Source organism: Liolophura sinensis, chromosome 5, assembly GCF_032854445.1.
Source record: "Liolophura sinensis isolate JHLJ2023 chromosome 5, CUHK_Ljap_v2, whole genome shotgun sequence".
Classification (NCBI taxonomy): domain Eukaryota; kingdom Metazoa; phylum Mollusca; class Polyplacophora; order Chitonida; family Chitonidae; genus Liolophura; species Liolophura sinensis.
This window is the reverse complement of record NC_088299.1, coordinates 968,198-993,293: the sequence shown is the minus strand read 5'-3', so window position 1 is coordinate 993,293 and position 25,096 is coordinate 968,198. Positions and strand designations below refer to the sequence as shown.

Genomic DNA, 25,096 nt, shown 5'->3' with positions numbered 1-25,096 from the left:
TTATGCCACGCAAGCGGTTCCCTATAACCGAGTCATCCTGTCTAGGAAATGTGGGCTTCACGCCAACAGTAATATTTTGTGACATTTATCTGCTTTTAAAAATGCATTTTTGCATGGAATTTTAGGCCATTTACTGCATCTGACGGATTATGTATACATGTACTACCTGAAAACCATGCGACGGAGGATCTCTACGTTTACTGTATCTGATTGATCACGTATACATGTACTACACGAAAACCACAGGACCGAGGATCTCTACATTTACTGTATCTGACGGATCATGTATACATGTACTACCCGAAAACCACATGACAGAGGATCTCTATATTTACTGTAACTGACAGATCATGTATACATGTACTACACGAAAACCACATGATAAAGGATCTCTATGCAATATTTATAGTCTTATCTCTAATGCTCAGATATGATGTAGAGCTGCTGCCTTGTAAACCACTTTCAAATGCATGTCTATGTCATCTCCATGGAAACAATGCTCCCTTTGTCAGAGAACTGACTTAACTCCAAACAAAGCTGGGCTTCATGATGACACCTATACAAGCTGACCTTGATGTATATGATCATATCAAATTCCTGTTTTCCTGCAATCTGGCAGTACAAGAGCTCAGACATAATGAAGAAAGCTCAACAGGTATAAACTGGAAACAAAATGAAATAGAACAGCACACAGATATAAATCTTCAAACATTTTTATGATGATAAATACAATGGCCTGATGATGTTATATTATTACTCTTATTCTACAGGACCAGAAACATGATTCCGTTACTCTCGATTAGATTTACAATAATTCATCGTTAAAAAGCATGCACATTGAGACCGTAGATCAGAAATCATCTGATCATCCTTGTGAAGTCCGAACAGCAAAACAGAGCTGGAAAAATTATGTTCTATTATGTTCTCATATTCCAAGATAAATAACACACAAAATGTTCAGTGTGGTTTGGTTTTCAATCACCTCTTCATCGGTGAAAATTAACATCACATTACATTCAATCCTATGACAACTTGTGCACAATAATGACCTTGTGCACATCGGTTTTCTACTATCACTATTCACATCAAGTATTGATGTACGAACACAAATGCAACGGCCAATTACGAATCGTATGTCGTAAAAACAGAACTACTATCAAAGAATGATACCATGCTTACCATAAAAGTACAAATTAAAACCTAGTTACTTAAAACTTTTACATGCAATTTCTCAAAATATAATAAAAATCTATGCATAAAATAGGAGTTATACATCTACATAGCACGAAAAATGAACACGATATCTAATTGTCATTTTGAAAATGACTCCATGCCACTATTTTGATGGATTTGATTATTTATCCAATGCTGAACTGTTCTGTCTTGACAGCAAAAAAATTACTGATGCAAAATTGAAAAATTAATACCAGCTGAGGTTATGTTTACAAAACAGCCAAGAGAGACTGGATTTTGGTTTTAAAAAAATAAAATCTAATTCAGACAGGTTCCTCAGGTAAAACTGGCAAGAATGGTCTTCAATGAAGTCAATCTCTTCAGTACAAAAAGGTGGCTTTCTCCATGTGAAAGTTGCATGCTAGAATGCGTAAACACTGACTTTGTAAAAGAAGCTATTTAACAGTATTACACTCAGTTACTTGAATTCATTTACTAAACCTTTTTTAACTTTGCACATCACAAAATGTCTAAAATCTAGCTCAGACATACAGATGGTATTAACAACTCAAAATCTGCTGGTGCCACTTGACAGCAATACTGATGCCATACCGTGGTGATCCAGTGACAGAGAAATTAGTTCTGATAACTTATTCATTTGTCTGGTGCTTAACGCTGGACTCAAGAATATTCCACTTATATTACGACAGCCAGCATATGGTGGGAGGAAACCCACGAAGTTCTCATATTATGATATATCTGGTCATTCTTGAGATATAGCAGGCATGAGGACTTCAGTAGCTTTTCAGCAAACTGAAAGTAAAATGGACAGATTTTCTACAAACATTCTGTCAGTCACTGAAGGCACGAGATTCTGCTCCATAAAGTCTGATCAATAAAACCCCTTTCCTTTTCCTATTTTCTGATTAAAATAACTCCACTAGCATTTTTTACCCATGACATCTTTATGGTAACACGGTACACCGCTGAGAAATCTGATTTTGGTAACAATGGCTCAGATTCCTCTGTTTGTATATCACACATTCACATCCAATTACCAAAGTGCCAGAGTTATCTAGTGATTGATGCTGAGAGGTCACTTTCTGGCTTTGACCAGTGCCCTGATCTTGTCCTGCTGATTCAAAAGTTCTAGGCCAGTGTTCAGCTTTAGGTACCTGCCTTTACGCACCTGCTGCAGACTTAGCCAGTCCGGGGTCAACTCCACCATCAACTTCACATGAGCCTCTACATCCGCTGAAAGAACAAACACATAACACAGTCACGAGGACGAGCTATACAGAAGGTAGAAATGACAGAAGAATGTACTGTTTTCTTTTGTTACGTTGCAGAGTGTGTGTACTTATATTATATAATTATATATATATTAAAAGAGCACAAGTACACGACAATTGTGATGTAATAAACAAAAGAACACAGCTTCTGACCGTCTTGATAGAGGCAGGAAGGAGTTTTATGAGTTTCCCATTAACATTACTTGATGCAAATATGTGCAGTCATGACAAGGGTCATTGTTTTCAAAAAGTGGTAATTCCTGATAAAGAATGAGACTTATCAGATACAGCATTTTATAAGTGATACAGCACACAATCAGAACACTCTGTGTCAGTAACGAAGCACTGACAGGTTTTACAGCTTGATTCCTTTGTTGTAAACGTGTCAGCATTTTTGTACATTCTTGTACATTTTAATTACAGCCAAGGGAAGGATAATTACAATGTGTTTCTTTACGACAGACTTCATTCCTTTTTGACTCTTGGATTCCATCGGTGAAGGATTCATTGTTTGAGGCATAAATGTAAATGGACAACAGGCAACATTCAGAACCTTATTCTTCTGCAGGAATAGCGTACCACAGGAATCTATCTTAAGGCGTGCTGTGGAATTTTCTCAAAATGAAATTTTGTTGTATGGTTTATAGACATACACACCCTGAACTATGACCTGATGCAGATCTTCTTTTATTGTCCATGTTATAATACAGGTAGCTGATGGAGGGCGTTCAACACAAACAAAAACACAGTAAACTCAGTTTACAAATTCATTACATGTAAGTAAATGCACCTACACAAGGCGATTGTTGATCTGTAACTGTCCTGCAACTTCTGAATCACTATCTCCATTGGTAAGGTGTTCTTCTTTTCTGTTACATAATAACTACAGCCAAGTCAAGGCAAACGACATTTCACAAATCTCAAGTTCAAATGTCAACAGGTGCTTAAAAGCCTCTTAACAAGATTCACTTCAAAATCACAAATACAAGATACCCACAAAATATTTGTATCAAAACTTGATTCAACCATTTAAATATACCTGATTATATTTTATCCTGTATGTTACTATATTATATCGACATGGACACATTTTACTATGATATTTACCTCTCAAAGAGTTTAACAAGAGAAATACAAATGTAAGAAAACAAAACAAAAAAAAAAATTTCCCTTTTCAATATAACAATAGTGGTCTAACATTTCGCCTTGACAAAACACAGTCACTGGTTATTTCAGTAAGGATACTTTCTGACGATTCGCATCATATCAGGCAAACGACTCATCATCAGTGTTCGTTTCTCCTCAGCTGGGTTCCTTGTCAGAGCCGCCTGCAGTTTAGCAGCCTCCTTAGCTCGGATCTGTAATTACAATAATTGATTTTTCCGCATTACCATACAATGACCCAGCCAGCAGGAAATGGTTTGACTTTTTTATACATATTTTATAACTTTTCACTTATAAAATGGTGTTCAGTTTTATAGGAGGGGGAAACTGAAGTGCCCAGAATAAACCACCAATCTTTGGTAAGACAATTGCAAACTTTCCCACAAGTGACGTAAGTACATGCACAGGTGGAAGTCATGCAATCTTCAAAAGAATTGAACATTCGACAAAAAAATCCAAAATTGAGGAGCCCATTTTACCTGAATGTCACACTAAATGTCAACATAGATTTTACCACTTTACCTTTTCTAGCAGGCTCTGAGGTACTCCTTTCACAGCTGGTTTTGATGCAGGGAGCTTACTACTGCTCTCTGAAGATTGAAGTATATTGCTCTCACTTCTTGCTGCTACATTCTCCAAAGCCCTCTCCACCTGAGACACAAAAATCAATCTTCTTACACAATAATCATCAATACTTTCCATCTTCTCAAAAGAACACTGCCAACGCAAAGGCGGACAACTTCCGTACAAATTAAAGGTAAAAACAGTCGGACAGATATACAGAAATATACGTACCATTACCTAGACATACCAATATTTATTATTTATATAATGGTGAAATGTCAGTATTTCCTTCACTGATAAAAGTGATATTTCATTCAGAAAAACATTGCTTTTGTTGATACATTTTAATATTTCACACCCATGATGTCAAAAAAGAAACATTTTCTTTTATAATGTCCCAATCTGAGCTCAGCAGGATGACATGAAAGGTGGAATTATAACTACAAGTGGGTTATCATTTCCAACTCTCACTCAAAAAATGTCTATGATATTTAATCTTCACTGCGCAATATCCTCCATATATGTGATTCAAGAGGTAGATAAGCTATGCTTAACTGACCCTAGATAGCAATTTTCTTTCCACTAAAACTTTGAATCAAAGCAAGACAACCAAAATTTATCTTCAGCTCCGCGCGGAACGTGAACCATTCTCAACCTGGCTACGGGCCATGTCAATGTCCACCACAACACTGACTGACCATGAGCACCCACCTGAGGTAGTATTTTGCCTCTAGTAGCTTCCAAGACATCCTTGGCGGTGTGGTACTTTTTCTCAAATGGAGCTTCAGGGAGGGGTGAAATATCCATGTCTGGGACCTCATCCAGTTTAAACTGAGGGTGCCATCGGGTGATTTTCTCATCTGGGATGGCTAACGGCTTGGATAGCTTAGACAGAAATTCCTGTCAGATGAAAGCACAACATTTAGAATACAGACCATTAGAAGACCAGATCAACAATTCATTTATTTATTTATCTGATGGTGGTTTGACACCATACCGTAGAATTTTTCTCTTACGTGATGGCGGTGAGCTTTGTGGGCGGAGAAAAACCCCCGAGTGCCTGGTGTAAACCTTTGGCAAGTTACTGACATACTTTTCCACTTATGACATACAGATATGAACGGCTTTTGGTCAAAGATGAGTAGTCTTAAGCAAATGATACAACTATGTAACCAGAAACATGAAAGTCAACTATATTTGGGATAAAAAGGCAAGCATCTTGACCACTTGGCCACAACCAGCTACCCTCAACAATTTAACAACCACAGGTATTTCCTCTGTTATCGTGTTTAATATCCAAATGCCATCATCCACTTTCAAGAGCCAATTTCTACATGCTAGCTTTACATTTACTGCTGAGTTCTGTTGAAATTCTTGCACATAAACTATTACAAAGATCATATAATGTGAACGTCTGATGTATAGACTTTTACATTTGTCACGTGTACCTAACAACGGGCACAAAGCTTCTCGCAGCCATTGTTAACAACGAGCACTACTCACCCTATGATAGCGCTTCACTATGGCGATGAGTCTGTTGTGGAAGAATCCTCTTCTCTGCAGCAGATGGCTCGGGGTGAAGGTCACCTTGGCCGCCTTCACCATCTCATCATCACCTGTCAAGTCATAGGTTCATTTACATTATTATAAAAGCTGTTTGTGCATGAAGACAATAAACCTTTATCTGTCATGTCTGTTGGAGTTGAAATTGCACTGCTGTCCGTTTATAATGTCTATAATGTTAAAAAAAAACCTTGACACTATTCACACAAAATGTGTTATTTCTATCTTTTTCTGGCACCTTTTTTTTACACCATGCTCAAGACTATTGGCAGTAAGGTCTCTGTGTAAAAGCAGGTGAAGGAAACCCAGGAGAAACCCTCATCAGATGCAATTATCCTGCTTCACAGAGATGAGTTGTTCACAGGGGTAACTTCCTGATTTGTTTACAAGATGGTGGAAAAGAGTCGTATCATACTGCCCACACTCCCAGCATCCTGATGTGCTATTTTTTAATTTTTTTTTTTTCTACTTGCCAGGTGGAAAATTTACCTGGCAACAGCTGACCACTAATCTTTACAGGAAAATAACTGATACAGTGTAATCCAAACAGCACATGCAAATCCCCACATGGTCTCTGTCATGCCAACAAAGCATCAAGAAAATCTAATCAAGGAAATGGCCAACGAAATGTTGGGGGGGAAAAGTGGTCAAGTCACACGTGCGATGATGTGGAACTCGGGTTGTAAGCGCTTGTTTATTTACACTGCGTGTAAACACCAGTATAGGTCTTTAGCCTGATAACCAACACTGCTTAAATTGTTTTGAGATTTATATATCTATTAAATGTATGTAGGCATAAACATTGATACAAATTAATACCAACTGGTTATACTAAGAAACATAAGTTATGTCTTGACTTTTACCCAGCCTGTGTTATGTGGCCACCTGCCCTAAGCGGCCACTACTTTCCACTCCCTTCACTGGCCACATACCACAGGTTTGACCTGTGGGAATTAAAAAGCATCAAAAGCAAACAATTCAAAACATTCATTGTTTAAACATACATGCTATGTAGGTTCCTCAAATGTCAGTCCCTTTTAACCTGCCTGTTTGGACACATTAAATAGTCTGTTACCATATCTTGGCTGAAAGACAGACTTCAGACTGAAATGTGAGACATACAGACACAGACACATTGCCCTCATCGCTTTTGTGGCAGGGGACCAAAGAAAAGCTATGTAGGCCTAATGCTCTATGACAGTAAATTGTATATAAAATATGTACCAGAATTTGTGTTGAAATGAAAATTTGGTTCCACTGTGAGCTGATAGCCAGAGGTCTTCCCACCATAACAAGGCAAACCCTTCTCTTGCCGATAGATGTACCCATGAGGAAAAACTGTTTTAATCTGTCCCGCATGCTTCAATTCAAAGTTTCTAAAATTAAAAAATATTTTTTCACCTTGGCACATCACTTTGCACACAGAATAAAATAAATACAGCAGTCATTTAAAACCAACTAAATTTGATTTAAAAAAATCTCTATGTGCTAAGGTTTATTTTGTAGTCATATTTTATATAGTGAGTTACATGTACATTCATTAGAACAGTGAATGAGAATGGAACAGACAAATTCAAAACGTATTGGGTTTATTTAATTGCTCTTGAATGCCATACTGACGAGTTTTTCACATACATGATGGCGGACCAGGGTAACCCACCAACATTTGCACAGTTATAAACTTCTCTCACATGTACAGCTACATGCATGTACATTATCTTGAGGGAAGATTAGTGGAAAGCTGGGATAAATGAGCAGTGTCCACCAAGTCGCCTCTTTGGTCAGCATGAATCTTCTGTGTTTTAAAATTCTCATTTATAATATATATTTTAAAATCTGATGAACTTTAAATATGTTGCATGGCACTGCACAAGATGCCCGAGACCGCAGTTTATGTCCTGTTCATCTGATGTACACACCTCTTGTTCATGGCCTGCACAGCCACCTTGAGTTTGGAGAAGGTGATAATCTCCGATCTGTTGTGTAACATGCTGACCACTGTGTCCATTCCGCGGAACATTTCGGCTAACACTCTGTACTTGTAGGGCAGGGAAAGCGCAGGGGCCTCCGAGGTAGCCAGGTGATGGAAGCGTTCATATGCGGGAACCTTTTTTCTGTTGACCGTAACAAGCACATTTGTTTATATTACGTACATCAGTCGGGCTACGTACCTCATAATGGCTGCCACAATTCTAATAAGCTGGCTAAGTCTTGAGAATACAAGAGTACATTTATATCCGCAAAGCAATGCATAGAAAATGTAGACTGTACAGCGTTTTACTTTTCAGATGGTGTATTTGGCATGGTGAAATTATGCATCAAATCTGCACTGAAATTTAAATGATATATCACATGTACCTACTTGTTTAACATTCTACGAAATAATGCATCTGAAAGAACTTTGTTAACAAGGCAATTCTTAAAAAACTTCTTTGTTAGGTGTAGCATGACCCTGTAAGAAAAAATAGGGTTGCTTGAATTTTTATTTCTTATTCTAGAATTAAAAAACGCATCTAATAAAAAAATTAAAAAAAAAACAAATAAAAAAAGATATTTAACAAACTTAACTTTAAGAAGAAATATCTGTCAAAATAAAGAATAAGAATAAAGAATAAGAATAAAAACTTATTTATGATGGACAAATTAACACACAGAAAGATTGGTTTAAGGAGACAATAGCATGTACAAGAATTATAATTGATGTCTGACTCACCCTTCAGCCTCTTTGGTTTTCTCAACTTCAATGTCTAGACTGTCAAATGGTTTCAGCTTTGGAGAGTCCGCTTTCGCAACTTCAGGTTCCTTTACTTTCTTAGGCTTTAGTTTGGCTTTAGCAGAGTTCATCTTTGCCAGTTGCGCTTTAAGTTCTTCTAACTTCCCACATTTCGCTAATCTGGCCTTCACAACAGTAGGATCTATCAGAGGCTGCAACCATGAAGTAGACATTAAGGTGACGTGGTACATTGGAAGTTATTTTAGTAAATGGCATATCTGAGTGACTTCACAAACATATTTTAAGAAACAAGCGGTTCAATTTAACAAATAATCAAATGGCACTAGAATTAAACTTTGCTTATCAACACCCACAAGTAAATATTTTATGCTATTACAACTGAGTCATGCAACAAAGACACAACTTACAGCTTCCTTGCTACTGGAGTCTTTTGTTAGGGCTTTGCACTGCTCAATAGCTGCCAATATTTTTTCGGATGTTGGTTTAGCTGGAGCATTCTTACTGCGAGTTGACCTGCCCTGCTGAGGTGTCAATGGGAGAGGAGAAATGGCTTTTGGTGGAGACATGGTTGAAGCCAAGCGTAGCACTGCATCTGATGAGCCTTCATCAACATTCTCATCTAATGGCTGCTCCGGTGCAGGACTGGCATCCGTTTTTGACTCCTGTACGTTAACCTTTGGAAAAATATGACGATGAAATTGCACAATCCTTCAGAGTTCTTAAAACAAGCCAACGAGTGAAGTACAGTTTAACACAATCCTATAGTTGCCTCCGGTCTGGTGTGATCCTTTGCCTCAAGTGATTCTTTTATTGTTTATTCAAATTAGCTGATGGGGTCAAAATAAGTGGCACATGGCCATGCAGTCGCTGATCTATTATTATAATATGCAATTAACTGGCAGGCCTTTATATCCCCCCCACCCCCACCAAAATCTCGGCGATAATTCTGTGCTCAAAATAAATATACCCAAATTAAGATTAACTTAAAAATACATACATCTATCTGAGAAATCAGCATTTAAATCCTTAAGAAATGCGCCATACTGATTGTAATTTGAAAGCATTTCACTGTGTCTTTCGTATTTTGACAGCGTAACTCATACATTGTTTGACAGGCTGGGAATGACAAAGCACATGTGATTCGTATGTAAAGAATGATAGTTGGAAAAGGTACCAGTTGCCGAGACTGACAGAATTGAGCGACACTGTGCAAGCTCAGTGCAACAACAATGCATAAACACAATCTGCTTACAGTTTCCTCTCAGGTTAAACCAGGAGATGATAAATGAAGTTACTGATATCTTTGACAAGGGTTTCAACAAAGACAGGTTCATTAAGCTTCACTAATGGAGTGATAGTTCACAACTTTGTCAATAAAAGATTGCTGTCAGAGGATAAAAGTCCGAATACTGTCATGGTTTATTGTCATGAGTTGTCATATTCTTTTTCTTTTAATCTGTCTTTTATCAAAGATTCTGCAGAAATGGTCCACAATTTTGCACCTTTTTAAGGAACGAAAGGGTTTATTTCCATCTTTTGTTTTAAATACATGAAGTGCTTAGATGTTGAAAAAAATGCTTACTTCCCTGTCGGTTATCGTCAAATTTCCCTCAACCCCTGCGAATTTGGGGGATTTTGGCTATTTGTGCTCAACACTGACTATGGCCAAATTAAGGGAATATAAAGCCCTAAACAGCTCGTAAAACACTGTGCTAAAAACCGATTTACTTTAGTCATACAGTTTGCTATGCAATAAAATGGATTATCCCTTAAACAAATTTGAAATTAGGTCTGTACGACTACAGAAAGATTGAGAATAACTAGGTCAGATTTCGAAATGTGAAATATACAGTACTTCCACATGTACTGGACAACTTAACACACAGAAAAAATGGTTTAAGGAGACAATGATTCAAGCGAATTTATGAAAGCGGTAAGATTCCATGTCAAAATCTCTCACTGTCAGTCAGAGCAGAAGTAGGCAGAAACTAATCAGTCAAACCAAGACTTGAACCAATGAAACAAAGATGCCTAAATTTATATTACCATATCTGTAAACAATGCTGCATGACTGACACAACCACATGTTTGATAAACCAGGGACAACAAGTTTGCACATTTGAACACAAGAACAACAACAACAACAACAACAAAACAAGCTGTTTTAAATAAAGAGTGATATACTCACAATCTGAGAGCAGAGAGATACCTATGACTTCAAAACTCTGACAGTTAAATGGCCAGCTACACATTACTGTTCCCCAGCAGTCACAATGCAGGGTCATCAATATTTCATTCAGTTTGTTTCTTTTTATGACCTCAATACTGGTGTGTTGTTCACCATGTGGTTTTACCAGGGGCGAAATAGACAGTGAAATTACAGGGACTTTTTTGATTTATTTGAACTTCAGAGATACAAGACACATATCTATAAAAATCACTGCCGTTAAGACATATTTGGTGGGTAAAGGTTTTGTCTAAAACGTCGAGACAAACTGCCACATCAACTTCATCAGGTTTTTAATTCTAAATGGGTCATCCTCTGACACCGATTTGGGGCCATCCTTGGCGAAACAAAATTTGCCACACCTATCTTCGGAGCAATGTCAGGCTAAGTAATACAGGGTTTACTTCCGACGGGAATCTAATTCCCGCCATGACTCCCATAAACTAAATTATCCCTTAAGAAAGTCACAAAAATAATTTTCAAAATGACCAATTGTTCTCAAATTTCCAATTCTCAATAAGTGGACGTATGACCATAAACATCGCCATAATGCATGTTTTGTTCGACTTTTCACACGTTATTTCGAATGGGTGTTATTCGCTATGGTAACTTTAAAAACATACTAGAGCCTCTATACTGTTGAACAGAGACCAAAATAAACTGTAAACTAATTTTGTAATCTTGAAATGAATCACCTAACTTTGGTTTTATCCTACACTACAAGCAAATTCTTTTAGCATAAAATGACAAATAATGAATACAGCAAGGGTCAAAATAACCGCTGGCCTGCTAATAGTGAAATCTTTGACGTGATGGCGAGAGTTGGGATAAGGAAGTCTAGCGGGCCAAGTTAAATTTAGCAACAGGGAGAGAAAATAACGGCTATAAATGTGTACACAGGCTCTGATGAATTAGGGCAAGGTGGGTAAACAAAGTGGAAGTTCATTAGTCTTTAGTTTGATCGATCTTCAGCCTGTCGTTAAAAGTGAAAGAAAAGTAGATTTGTGTATGTTACAATGATACAGACTATCCCATTGGCTGAGTCTTTTCTGTGAGCCAATGAGTGAGCAACTATTAAATTGTCAGAAATGTCACCTGTGATCAACAAAGCAATGGCCATTTTGACAGCTACAGGGGTAGAGGTTCTGACCATCTACAGAGGATTAAAACCAAAACATATCCAAAACTAATGACAGGATTGCAATGAAATGATCATGGAGCTATGAAAAGGTTTGTGTGAAGACATTTTTGTAAAAATAGTTTGTTGGCTATTTAGCAGCGATGAAACACCGGAAGTGGCGTGAATCGGAACAGCTTTAAACGGTTGTAAATTGCTTGTAAATTTGATTGCATCTACACTGGAATTTTCAAACTAGAGGAAAGACTTTATTGTGGCATGCTACTGTCCAAATGTCACGGGAATGTAGCAAATCCATTACAAATGTCAGCAGCTCAATCAGCTACAGCCCATGACTGAAATAATTTAATTATGTAAGTGGGCTACATCTAGAACCTACGTGATTACCTCACAAAATGAGCGAATACTTAAAAATTTTTCAGTCATATGACGACGAAGAAATCCTTAGAGTGCATGTAATGTGCCTCCTTGTTGCAGGACAGATTTCCACCACTCTTTTATCTAGTGCTGCTTCACTGAAACGCCTTACTGAAGGCAAGTAAGCTGCCTCGCTTGAGCTATTATACTTATACGGGTCAACCAGTAGTTGCACTATCCCCTTCATGCTGAATGCCAAGCGAGGAAGCCGCAACTTCCTCTTTTAAAGTCTTGGATGTAACTCGATCCAGGATTGACCCTGGATCTACCACTCCCAAAGCGGTCGCTCTACCAACTGTGCTAGCGGGACCGGTCACAAAATGAGTAATTGATCTGAAATCTCCACTCCCTATGGAAACACAAGGACACTGGTCATCAGTTCAGTAAAGTATACCCCTCCCCAAAATATGGCAAAACTATTTTACAGGTATCCAATTGGATACGGGTGAAAACACTTCATAGGTATTTTGCTCTACGGGTATTGGATACGTATACCCATCGAAGTGCTATATGGCCGGCTTTGTTCAACAGCAGGGGAGGAAATTGGCTAAGGTCTAGCTCACAGCCAAGAAGCTATCCACAGTAAAATATGTATTTGAGAACAGAGAGAAGGGATATAGGAAACACCTGCGTGTCACCGGCAAAAGTTTATTAAATTATATTCGTCCACTGTTTCATGGTCTTCTGGACAATTTTTATCTCCTTCCCTGGCGTATACAATTGGTAATTCCATAATATCTCGCTTTCTGAGCTCTACTCACAAACCTGCATATATTGTCTTGGTGCGGGGCACATGTGCAGGTGGTTGATGTTTAGGTGGTGGGCATATCAAAAAAAAAAAAACAACTCAGTCAGAGTCAGAGTGTCAATTTCTTGTCATCTCAAAGGCATCTGGCACTTCAAACTTCACTCAACAATTAGCTTTCACAACAACATCGTTGTCCACATTTCGCGTGCTGAGTTTTCTATAGATTGGAACACTTAAATGACGTTGTGATATATCTTTACATGATGTCAAATTCTCAATAGACATCAGCGTGATTGACATACCAATTTAGGTCAATCAGGTCAACGGCATCACGCGGTGAGTAGCTCTAAGCAGACCTTATTTTCGAATTCGACTAAGATTTTCTGTGGAAATATCGAATAAAGGTCAACATTAATGGTTGCAAAAGGTTCATAAAGGTCTTAGCTTGCGAACAGAACTTGTATTAAATGGATTTGAATATTAAGTGTTGCATATGCAGCAAGATATTTGCCCAATACAGATACAAAGTCATAATCAGGTGCACACATCGTCCTGGCTAAGGATGGCAGCAGCCTCCGTGTATCAGTAGCCTAAATATAAGCCATCCTTAGACCCGATTTTTGAAAATTTTAGATCTCAAATAAGCGACCATTACCTGTATAAACAGTGACATTCCAAACAGTTAGATTAAGAAAAAAAGTATAAAATGTAATAAAATAAAATAATCCAGAAAAACACAAAAAAAGAATTTCGGCTGAGATCTTTTATAAGGGTCGGTTGCATAACATCAAACATAATTTTTTAAATTTGGCCTCTGCGTGGTGCTTTTTTCTATCAAGAAGCCAGGGCCTTAAAAAATGGGGCAAGGACCAATTGATTTCCAAATCAACTGGTCCTACTGGCCTTTTTGATTTATGGGGCTTATTCACGTCATCCAGAATCCCCATCACTGTGGCATTGTACATACCACATATTAAAACTTGGAGTAACTGTATACTTTGTGTTACCATATTCAGGCATGGGAATTTTCCGTCTTTTTTTTGTATGAAAATGTCGTTTCTGAGATTCGTATAAATCCGGTGAGAAAAGTGTGGGGGGGGGGGGGGGGGGGGAAGAGCTTGAATCTGACCTGAGCAAGAGTTTCAAACCTGCATTGACTTTATTTAATATCTGTAATCTTTCACTTCATCTGGTCTTCCGACTTCCCGAGTTGCGCGTATCGGGCATTTGTGTACTGCCGTAAACTGAAGTGATATTTGGTTGTCGCAATCCGGACAACCCATCATCCCATAAGACACGTACAGAAACTAAATGATACAAATAGAAGTGGAGATTGACCTGCCTTCGAGACTATGTGACCAGAATGAGTACAGTTTTCGGTAGTCGTTAAACCGGAAATCGCCAACCGCGTGTGCGTGAAGGTCGGTCCGTGAAGGTCATCGTCGTCCGGAAAGAAATTGTATCGATCGATCAAAGATAGATGCGAGTACTCCCTGAATTTCAAATAGTCAGAAATATATCTTCTTTATAAATGTGTAAATGTAACTTTTTTGTGATATTCTGCGTGTTTTAAACACAGTGAAGATAACATTTCTAAATCTGTCTCCTCTGCTTGATACTGAGTGAACTTCTCCAAAGTTGTCTCCCTGAATATCGGGTTACGAAAACAGCAGGCTTTTGAACTGATTGATCAAGACAACGAAATATTTTTATTCAACAAATCTGAGTATTTGGTTTATGAATAGTGAGACAGATTACATTATAAACTAACAGTGTTAGTAGTCTCCTATCGGCGGAATAGAACGGGGGACTTTACTTCAGGGTTGCACTCTCTCTGTCTGACTCATCTCTGTAGGCTATCTATCCTTTCTAATTTTATATTTGTTTTACTTTTTGATATTTTACTGAAACTTGGTATACAGGTCAATTATGAATAACTGTCATATGTTGCATAACCAATTGAAGTTTAAGAAAAATTTGCGATTTTTTTTCAAGGTAATTACCAGTTTTCCCACTTTCTGAGCTTAGAAAATTTCACACAAAATCATCCTCTCATCCACAAACTCCACGATGAACAGTTGCAACTGACAAAAGACTTCCTGTCCTGTTTCGTCCCACCAGAGAAGGTCAACAAAACCTCTAAACAGCTGAAGTCGCTCAACCTCTCTGACAAGGATAATCAACTATCAGATGACCTGGTTTTCTTTGGCGGCGAGAAGGTACAGAAAATCCTAAAAGAAGCAAAGAAACAGGACTGGGCTGTAGAGGATTTCAAGAAGAAAGCCAAAGCTGCCTATATTGCTTGTGGTGCTTATTTACTAAAGAAGATGCCATTTGGCAATCGTCTCCTAAGAAACCTGTCTTCACTTGACCCATTATGCAGAGGCCATAAACTTGCCATGAAGTACATGGAAAACCTGCCTACAATTGTTACAAACGTGCTGAAAAAAGAAGAGAAAGGTTTGTTTTCCTCGGAAGTGAGGCGGTTTCATGTTGATGACAGTCTGCCATCTTATGAACCCAATACACGACTGGACACATGGTGGACATTAGTGTTCAAGAGTGGCAAATATCCGTTATTGTCAAAGATGACAGCAGCTTTGATTGGGTGTTTTCATGGGCCACAGGTTGAGAGCTCATTCAGTGTGATGAACTACGTACTGGACAGTCACTCAGCCAAAATGAAGATTCCCACATTCAATGCCATACAAACTATCAAGTACACTCTCAAAGCAGCTGACAAATGTTCTGTTGATTACTTCTGCAGAAATGATTACCTTCATGATCCTATCAATATGAAAGTTGTCCAGACCATACGGGGAGCTGCAAAGGATTACAAACAAGAGAAAGAGGTGGCTCGTTTGGCGTTAGAGGAGAAAAAAGCTGTACACTCCGTAACCCAAGAAAAGGCGATCAGCAAAAAGCAATCCGTATTGTTGGCAGGGTAAGCTTCCAAACGGGCTAGGAATGCTCACCTTCGGGGTGTTCTGGAGAAGCTAACAGCTAAGAAGAGGGCAGGGGTACCAGGTACAGATACCAGTCCGAGGAAGAAGGCCAAACGTGTTTGATGGGATGGGAAGCTGACGGTGTTAATATGTATATACAATTGTTGTAAATAATCAGTAAAAATGTTGTGACAGTGTGAGGCTATGGAAATGGCCCTATCCGTGAATTTATAAATATGTGAAGTCCTGACTGAACTTTCCAGAAGTGAAGGTGTGTCATTGACCAGAAAAAAAGCAGCCAATTTGGAAGGTAACATTTGTGAAAAGTAACTAACATCTGAAGGCTTTTATTGTATGTTAGGGTAACTGAAGAAGATCCAAGAAAAACACTTTTTTTTTCACCTATGGTCACGAAACATTGTTATTTCATCTAAAATTCGCCCGACGGCGAGAGGTGGGCGCTGCCCCCCTCTCGTGCTTTCCCCCCGCTCCAGCGCAACCGCTCTCGGCTCCGGCGCTTTCGCGCCCTCAATTTATCAGTCTTTTTTATTATCACCTGTTCCCATGCCTGCATATTTGACCTAGATTCTGGTGGATTCCTGCAAGCAAAATACATTTACCAGATGAGTATTAAAATTATGACACACAAGTTCTTAACAAATTACCTTTTCTTTCATAGGCATTACCAGTTTCTTCTTCACACTAGCATGGCCTTTCTTTTCCAAAGATTTTTCCTGTAGACAGATTTCTTGAGATGGTGTGGACAACAACTGCTGTACGTCAGTAAGTTTCTGATCTTTCTTTCGTTTACGTCCGTTTTTTTCTTTCGCATGAGATGTCTTTGGAGTGGCGCAGGCACTTTCTTCTGTATTGGATGAACACCCGTCATGATCATCCCAGCAATCTGTCACCTCTGAAAATACTTTATTTGCTGCTTTACTTTCGGTTGGCGTCACTTTGACATCTGACACCAAACCATCAGCTGGGGAAAGTTTACGTGCGAAGTTTTGGAAAATGTTTGGGATGTCACTTTTCTGTGATCTGGTAGACTGTCTGGTGTTTGTGTTCGACTTCTGCTTGGCGTTCGTAGACGATGATCTGGTCGACTTTGTGCTAGATCTGGTTGCCCGAACTGTCTGGACTGGTTTGAGCACATGTTGTTGTTGTTTACCTTTTGCCGGAATTTCAACTGTATCTTCAACGTTTCTGTATCCATCATTTACGTCAGTGTTGGATAATTTTACCGGTCCTGTATTTTCAAATGAAAGGGCAGGTGCTGTTTCAGTAAAATCAACTTTTCTCCGTTTTGACGGCTGTTCAGCCCGTCTCTTTTTTCTCGTAGCGAAGAACTCTGTCACTCTTGCCTGCGCCATTGTTGTTAAAGGTCCACCTTTCGCGCGCTTCAAGTCATGTGACTACCAGGGGCTGTTGTAAAGAAAGAATGAGTGATTTTTGTTAATTTTGTGTTTTAGTATTGGATTCCACCATCTTTAACACTGGAATTAACATTAATGAAATGAAAGTAATGAATAATTTTTTAAAAATAAAGAGAAAACGTGACAGCATGAAATCCCGAAGCAGATGAGGTAGCCACGTGACCGCGAAAATGGCGGACAACCCAAACACGAATCCATTCCTCGACGACAATTTAATTGAAGATGATTTAATAGAAGATGAAATTGAACCTGTTGATCCGTCCATAGTACCAGCAGCTCAAACAGCCCAAGCCCCACCCGAAATAACAGTTGATTCAGTTGCAGCCAAATTACTGAGGGATAATTTCATACTTACAGCTCTGGAGTTGCACACCGAGTTGATCGAATCAGGCCGGGATCTACCAAGATTGAGAGATTATTTTTCAAACCCAGGCAACTTCGAGCGAACTAAGTCAGAGAATACATCTCCAACCTTGCGTATGTTTAAAATTTCACTTGACAGCTTGTCATTGATTTTTAAAATGCCTTTGTACACGGTAAAACTGCTGTCTCAGAAATCTATCTTGTTTGACGGAATTCACAGATTGACACTAAGCCTCATGGTTGACAGTTTGACACTCACACTATCTTGACAGCGACAGTCATGTCACTGTGGTGACATTCTTTATCATTTGAAAATTAAACTTAAAGGACTTGGGTTGCTGTATTAAAATTCTGCCACCTCAGTTTTTGGCAACGTCACCTTTATTCCTTTGTGGCTTGCCGGCTGGTGTTAAAACAAAAACCTATCCGTAATGGAGTAATGACTATACACCTCAACAGCCTGACTCAAAGAACTAGTTTATGATTTGAAGAAAATATTTTCTTATGGAGCAATATCAGTTATCACCATAAACAGTCATCCTGGCAGTGAGTCAGGCAATAATGTAGGCGTACAAATATGTGAGTCAGTATTTGTGCAAGGAGTCAACAACAACTAAAATTTTCTTTCTGTTTAAAGCCAGAACTTCAAGTGTGCAGACATTTGATTCCCTTGATTTTGCAAGATATTCGGATGATGGGGAGAGACAAGTTGACGAAAGATTTGCAGGTATATGCACAATACATCATGTGATTGCAAAAATAATTCTTTTACTGATTGTGTAACACTGACAGAAAGAAAATTGATTGTGGTGTTTTAAAGTAAACTAATGTATGATATATTGACTTTGCTCATGCGTTTGGATGACAGAAGTTTACATTTTTTACTTTAAAGTTTCGACTTGTACACTGTTTTTGTAATTTTATGTCATTGAATTTTATATTTTTGTTATGCAGATATTGTTGTTCAGTACATTTGTAAACTAGGTGTAGTGTTAACTTATGTAGTATCAATTTTTATATGGAAATGTTTTAATATTTTTCAGTTTTGGAATTTGAGTTGCGTAAAGCCCAGGAAACAATCAAGTCATTGAGAGCATCACTAACTAAAGAAGCAGGTGGGTTCAGTCTTTTAAAGGACAAGACAGCACCTGGCTACAACATATTTCAATCGAAAGCAGGAGCTCAAGCTTTCTAACAAGTATCATACTTTATTGTTTTAAAGAGATTTTAGCGCATAACATGTAAAACAAAATGACAATACTGCACAAATGGCTGGTGTGATTCGAGGTAGCCATGTTGAGAATTATATCCAATCAGATATGTTGCCATCAGATTGGGCAGCCTATGTTGTGACGTAGTCTTTACCCATTCACTCCATCAAGTGACATATGATAACACAGAACTGCTGCATAAGACATCATTTTGAGATTGTTTACAACGCTTTTGTTACGTGTAGGTGAAGGGCCATTTCACAAAGTGTTGTAGGACAGGTCTGTATCATTTACGGACCACCATAGACGTAAAGTCAGTTGATTTTCAAGCAGTGTAATATTCAACGACGATATCACAAAATTATGTCAGATAGTAGCATAGTATCTCTGCCCAAACTGTATTCATCTCCTGAAATACATTTTGGTCTTTCAGTTTAGCATTTAGTCAGCAGTTTCAAAGTAACAAATATCAGTTAGTGTAAAATTCATTAGGGCTGCCGAATGTTTATGGGAAGAGAAGACGGCATCTCACCGAATAATACTTAAAATGAATTAAAACTCTTATGATATAATTTTCTTTCTCTGAATTTATTACAACTGAGGAATTTTAATTTTGCTCCGTCGTCTTTCTCGCTTACAAGGGATGGTCTTTTTTTTTCTGTTTTCTTGTATAAAATGCAGTAAAATCACTGGAGTGCCGTGTTCAAGCCAAGATGCTATCTCTGACCTCCACAATATCTAGGTCAGCACTGCTGTCTTAAAAGCCACCGCTACAAAATTGAAGCATAAAATTCTGTGACAATATAATGCATAGATCAGCATCAATAGTACTTAGATTTATTTCTATTTGCTTCAGAATTTCAGAATTGAGCATGAATCTAGTTGTACAACAATCCTAGTGTAATTTTGTAAACATTGAAATTGGGGTCAAAATCACCAGCACAATCCCTCTGGAGGCTATCACCTGAAGGAATACCCCCGCTGGTTATCTGCAGCTAGGCTATTGAAATAGGGCCGCTGGATTTCGTTGTAAATGATATAGTAGGCCTGCTGTATCAACAGCAATGATGTAAAGAGCAGCTCATTCACTGTGAGGAGTATGTCTAAACACCACAGAGTTTTTTTTTTTTTTTTTACCAAGTTTATGTAGTTTTCAAGTAATGCTCCTCTTTAGTAGCAACGACTGGTTTTCCATCCAGTTACTGAGTACAGCTTTTCTTTTTATTGCAAGTGTCCCCTTCCTGAATCAACTTCTGCAGTTCTGACCTCATTAAGCACTGTAGGAAGCATCAAGCACACATTAACAAAAACAGAAATCACAAACATGTTAGAGATGTCTCAGCAATCGTTCATTTTTGAGTGAGCAATAAACCAAACATAAAGCATCAAAGCACTAATGATTTCATAGTTTTTTCTTGGCTTTTTTACCTCATTACATTTTATTTATTTATCTATTTGATTGGGATTTTATGCCGTATTCGAGAATATTTCTCTTATACAACAAGAGCCATCGTTATGGTGGGAGGAACTGCACAGATTCCAAGTGAAATCCGCGACCATCAGCAGGTTGCTGATAGACCTTCCCACGTACGACAGGAGAGGAAGCCAGAATTAGCTGGACTTGACATTACATTTTACCATGATTGCGTAAGCAGTTTCCATCACATGGCTCATCACTACCCATGTGTTTCCTAAAGACAGTCATTCGTGTAGATGTTTACTGGGAGCCTTAGACAGGCGCTCATGTGGAAGTTTGCACTGTCAGAGCATTCGCTGAAGACCACCTCCAATAATAAGGTGTGCATACCTGTAACTCACATGAGGGAACTCTGGTTTCTGCCATCTGTACAACTGACAGCCATCATAGATATAAGGGAAAATTCTTGAGTATGACATTTAACAACAATCAGGTTAATTAGAAGATACATCTGTCATTACCCGCTACTATTTCAGAAACGGAGTTACCCTCACCAGAGAGAGGAGATGAGGAGAGTAAGACAGGGGGAGTGGAGGAGCCTATCAGACCTCTGGAAAGGAGGGCGCTCAACTTCCTGGTGAATGAGTATTTACTGCGCAACAACTACAAGTTAACTTCTGTCACATACGCTGAAGAAAATGAGGACCAGGTTTGTGGACATCAGTAAATGTTTGGTACTTAAATGTATTTTTATTTTTAATTCCACTCTTGAATAGACAAATCAAATGAATGGTTAACTTTTCAGTAGAACTAAGTGATTATTGCAAATGTACCAATGCTGTAGATACAAGAAACCAATACATGTACATGTGTATTAACAATAAAAAGGGACAGAAAATGAGACAAAAAAAAAAGAAATTTATATTTATTATGACAGGACTTTGAGGACTGGGATGATGTGGGTTTAAACATTCCCAAACCCCCCGATATTCTGCGGCTGTATCGAGACTATGCAAATCATGTGATTCCAATCACGGACATGTGTGATGCAGAGTGTGAGGCAGATATTGAAGATGTTCATTTCACAGAGCTTCAAGCAGAGTGGGAACATGTCAGGGATGACCTGGTGAGAGACACAGTACTTTTACACACAAAATCTCCAGTTCACCTCTTGCTGCTTTACATCAAGGGAGTTTGCATATGACAGGTGTGATCACACAAGATATACGTTTACAACATTCTTTTCAAGGTACCCTGGCTTTCTATGTTCTTGGGCTGTTGTTGGCCAAAAACGGTCTTTTGTGGAGCCATATATGAAGTTTGCTTGAGACAACTTGTCTCCCACCATTATTGCCAATGTGTCAAACATGGGCAAGTAAGTTAGGAACTTGTAAGAGGCTGGTGGTTTACTCCCTGCACTTTAGTTACCTTCACCATAAGCTGACAGGAAAATATGTTAGAGTGACATACTGCCAAAAGAAATTCAGAATTTTTGAGTTGGTTCAGCTCATTACAAAAATTAGTTACATTTGACTCCTAACTATACCTCCTGGGCATATATTTTCCGAAATATGTAAATTAAGAGAATTATAAGGAAAAATCTGTCACTGGTCTAAACCATCTGCGTGATTAGATTACATGCAAATGAGGCAGCATAAAGATTCCCTCTATGCAGCTTTTTTCTTGTGGGTCGCACATGTAAACAATATGATACATTGAAAGTGAAAAGTAAGTCACTGAACCAAATACAATCTTCCTTTCTATCGATAATATAGTATGAAGTATTCATGATTCCAAATGATCAGTACGGCAGTACAGCGTTCCGGCAGATATCTGGCAGTCTGAACTTTTATGTAAATGACGTCTAAAATAATGGCACAATTTTTGGGCCGTTAGCATTATATCCCTTTGAGTGTGACATTAAATGACAATCTGAAGGAGTCGTTATGAAGTGATAAAACTAACGAAATGATTCCTAGTTATTTCTAAACATGTTCAAAAAGTAAAGGAAAATATTTGGGTATGTTTTGATTGTGCTGTTGAGTCTAGTATTAGTATAAAAAAAGCGGGGCCACTATCTTGCAGATTACCATTGCTGGCTTATGGCTAAAGCATTGCTCTTGCCTCAGATCAGTAAGGCCACATGCGTAAAGCCATTTCTCAGTGGTTCATCCGCAGGCTTAAGCCTTTAAAACAGGATCAGGTACATGGTTAAAGGGCAGTAGCTTTCTCTGGTTTCTGCTCAGGCTGCCTCCTCCCTTGTCAAATATTATTGATAAGGTCTACATGGTTTCAACATTTTATTTACATGCGTGTAAAATTGCATTGACGAAGATTTATTTATTTATTTGTTTGATTGGTGTTTTACGCCGTATGCAAGAATATTTCACGTATACGGCGGCGGCCAGCATTATGGTGGGAGGAAACCAGGCAGAGCCCGGGGGAAACCCACGGCCATCCGCAGGTTGCTGTCAGACCTTTCCATTTACACATTGACGAAGACTCTGTAATACATTCACACATTTAAATGATTTGAGTCCAGCATAGCCAAGCATGCCAGTGTTGTACAGTGTCACCATTGGGGATGCTGTGAGTTGCAGCTCATGCTGGATTTCTCTGTGGCTTTCTCTGAGGTCTGCGTATGATCGTAGTTGGTTCACCAGGCTTTGCCCAGTTTCTTCTCGTCATCATTAAAGTGAAATGTTTTGGAGTACGAAAAATAAAACACCAATCAAATAAGTAAAAGCACATAATTGATCTCATCAGTTCTGCACTGGTTGAACATGAATTCTCTCCAGCTGACAATCAGTGATATCTCATTTTACAGCATACACCATTTATTCTATTACACTGTATATTGAGAAAAAGTGTACCTCCACAGTTGGTACTTCTCATTAAATATTGAACTTGCATGTTGATAATGGAGCATAAAAAGGGAAGTAACTGCAGTAGAATAAAGGCATGAGATCATTTGATATTATTATTATTATTACAGTGTTGCCTCGTCAATGTAGGATATTGTTTTGTGAGCACAATGCTGCTTTGTTCGAGCATATTATCATTGCACTTCATAATGTCCAGAATATCATGCGATTCATGAAAATAATGATTACAGTTAATGCATTTATCTTGACCAGCTCTCTCAGGTGACAGAACTGCAGGCTCAGGTGGATCTGATGAAGCATGATAACAGCCTGCTCAAGACACAGCTAGACAGGTGAACACTGTTTTCTGCTTTATAGTTTCCCACTGTTTCCTTTGGTTTTAAGTGATTCTTTGTAGACTTTATCTTACGTGTATTAATTACTGTTTGCATTCTAGAAATCTGTTTTTTTCTTTTTTTATCCATGAAGCACTACAAACATGCCCATCATTATTGAAATGAAATTTAAAACGGTGGGTAAGATTTTGAGTATTTGTGAGAAGCGCTACATTCAAGCTAAAACACAAACTTTGAGTTCACCCTTAACAAGAACCTTCATATGGCTGTTACCCTAATATTTCTTCTTTTGGGACACCTGGTCTGCTGTTTTTAGCCAATATACATGCAATTTTTTGTTTCACCTGGTAAGTCCATCTGATGAACAACATATTCATATCTTTCCTGTCCAAAAAAACTGGGAGAGAAATGTAATTCTTTGCTGTCAGCACTACTAATATCTGTCCCAAAAATTAGAAAAAAAAGGGTACTCAAAAAACATCACCTGACACACTGAACCGTTAGTAAAATTTTATGAGTTACAGTACTTGTGTATAAAGTTAAGCCTATCAGCGAAACTCCTGAGTTTAGTCCATGTTAGTTACATCCTTCATAACTTTACTATAAGCTACAAGTTCATTGGGATGTAGCTGACTGTTTTCTCACCTGTAGCCACCTTGATTTATCTCTTGTAGGATCTTGCCCGTGGTCGTGGGTTTTCTCCCACCATAATGCCGGCTGCCGTTGTATAAGTGAAATATTCTTTAGTATGGCGCAATACACCAATCAGATAAATAAATAGAAAAATAAATAAATTTATCTGTCAGTATAAAACATATTTACGGTAAATGACCTGAAGTTTCGCACGTGTGTGTTACTGTCGTTTCCGTTTCACACGATCAAAGTTGGTGGCAAGATGACAGAACAGAGTGATTAGCCCCCAGCCCGTTTCATTACCCTGCATGACACTTAGCAGCTCTGGTTGCTAATCCTCGTCACATGGGGGTGTCACTGACAGTGAGGTGTGCAGGTCTCCTGACTAGAAGGCATACATGTATATGTCTAAATATCCCCATGGATGAAATCGAAGAACGTATAACAGGCGATGTCTATTACAAACCTTTTACAATTAAATCCCAAATACTGTCTCAAGGCATGACCAAGATATACACACAAACCGATTATTTGGGTTAGGCCTACATGGAAGTCACCTCACACAGTTATCTGGTGAATGTTTGTCTGCTGAGAGCCCTCATTATGCAACGAATATGTGTACAACTGTATTTCAGCTAAAAATGAATTTCACTAAGAAATATCTGTCATCAGCTTCCCATGTCCATATAATTCCAATTTAGTATGTTAGTCTACAGACACATTTTGTGTGTCCTCCTATTGCAGAAGAATTCCCTTTCTCGCATTTCCCTGTCAGGAACCTCTGTTAAACACAGAAAACATACTCCACGCAAAGTTTCCGAAAACTGCCTTGATTTACTTTTCCCCATTTC

General features: G+C 38.4%; 2 protein-coding genes across 2 annotated transcripts in view; one reads left to right on the top strand and one right to left on the bottom strand.

Annotated features, from left to right (window-relative positions):
- Positions 1–738: 738 nt before the first annotated feature.
- Positions 739–17,338, bottom strand: LOC135465717 (DNA replication factor Cdt1-like). The gene is made up of 11 exons (XM_064743033.1): positions 16,631–17,338; positions 8,898–9,164; positions 8,470–8,681; positions 7,676–7,870; positions 6,981–7,132; positions 5,697–5,809; positions 4,905–5,093; positions 4,152–4,280; positions 3,711–3,823; positions 3,260–3,348; positions 739–2,427 (listed from the first exon to the last, which is right to left on the bottom strand). Exons 1-11 carry the CDS (start codon positions 17,336–17,338, stop codon positions 2,270–2,272), a joined length of 2,325 nt encoding a protein of 774 aa, XP_064599103.1. The 3' UTR covers positions 739–2,269.
- A 233-nt stretch (positions 17,339–17,571) lies between these two features.
- The window catches only part of LOC135465894 (RAB11-binding protein RELCH homolog), a 98,620-nt gene continuing 91,095 nt past the window's right edge, over positions 17,572–25,096 (top strand). Inside the window, 6 exon segments of the mRNA XM_064743265.1 lie at positions 17,572–17,878; positions 18,402–18,491; positions 18,808–18,879; positions 20,929–21,101; positions 21,330–21,518; positions 23,530–23,609. Of these exon segments, the coding sequence (XP_064599335.1) occupies positions 17,572–17,878; positions 18,402–18,491; positions 18,808–18,879; positions 20,929–21,101; positions 21,330–21,518; positions 23,530–23,609 (911 nt within the window).

Excerpts from the sequence above, each read along its gene's own strand:
- LOC135465717 (XM_064743033.1), bottom strand. The coding sequence starts at position 17,338 with ATGGCGCAGGCAAGAGTGACAGAGTTCTTCGCTACGAGAAAAAAGAGA. Across the intron at positions 9,165-16,630 it reads TAATGCCTATGAAAGAAAAG|GTTAACGTACAGGAGTCAAA; the intron begins GTAATTTGTTAA and ends ATTTTTCCAAAG. Across the intron at positions 5,810-6,980 it reads TCATTTCAACACAAATTCTG|GTGATGATGAGATGGTGAAG; the intron begins GTACATATTTTA and ends ATGACTTGACAG.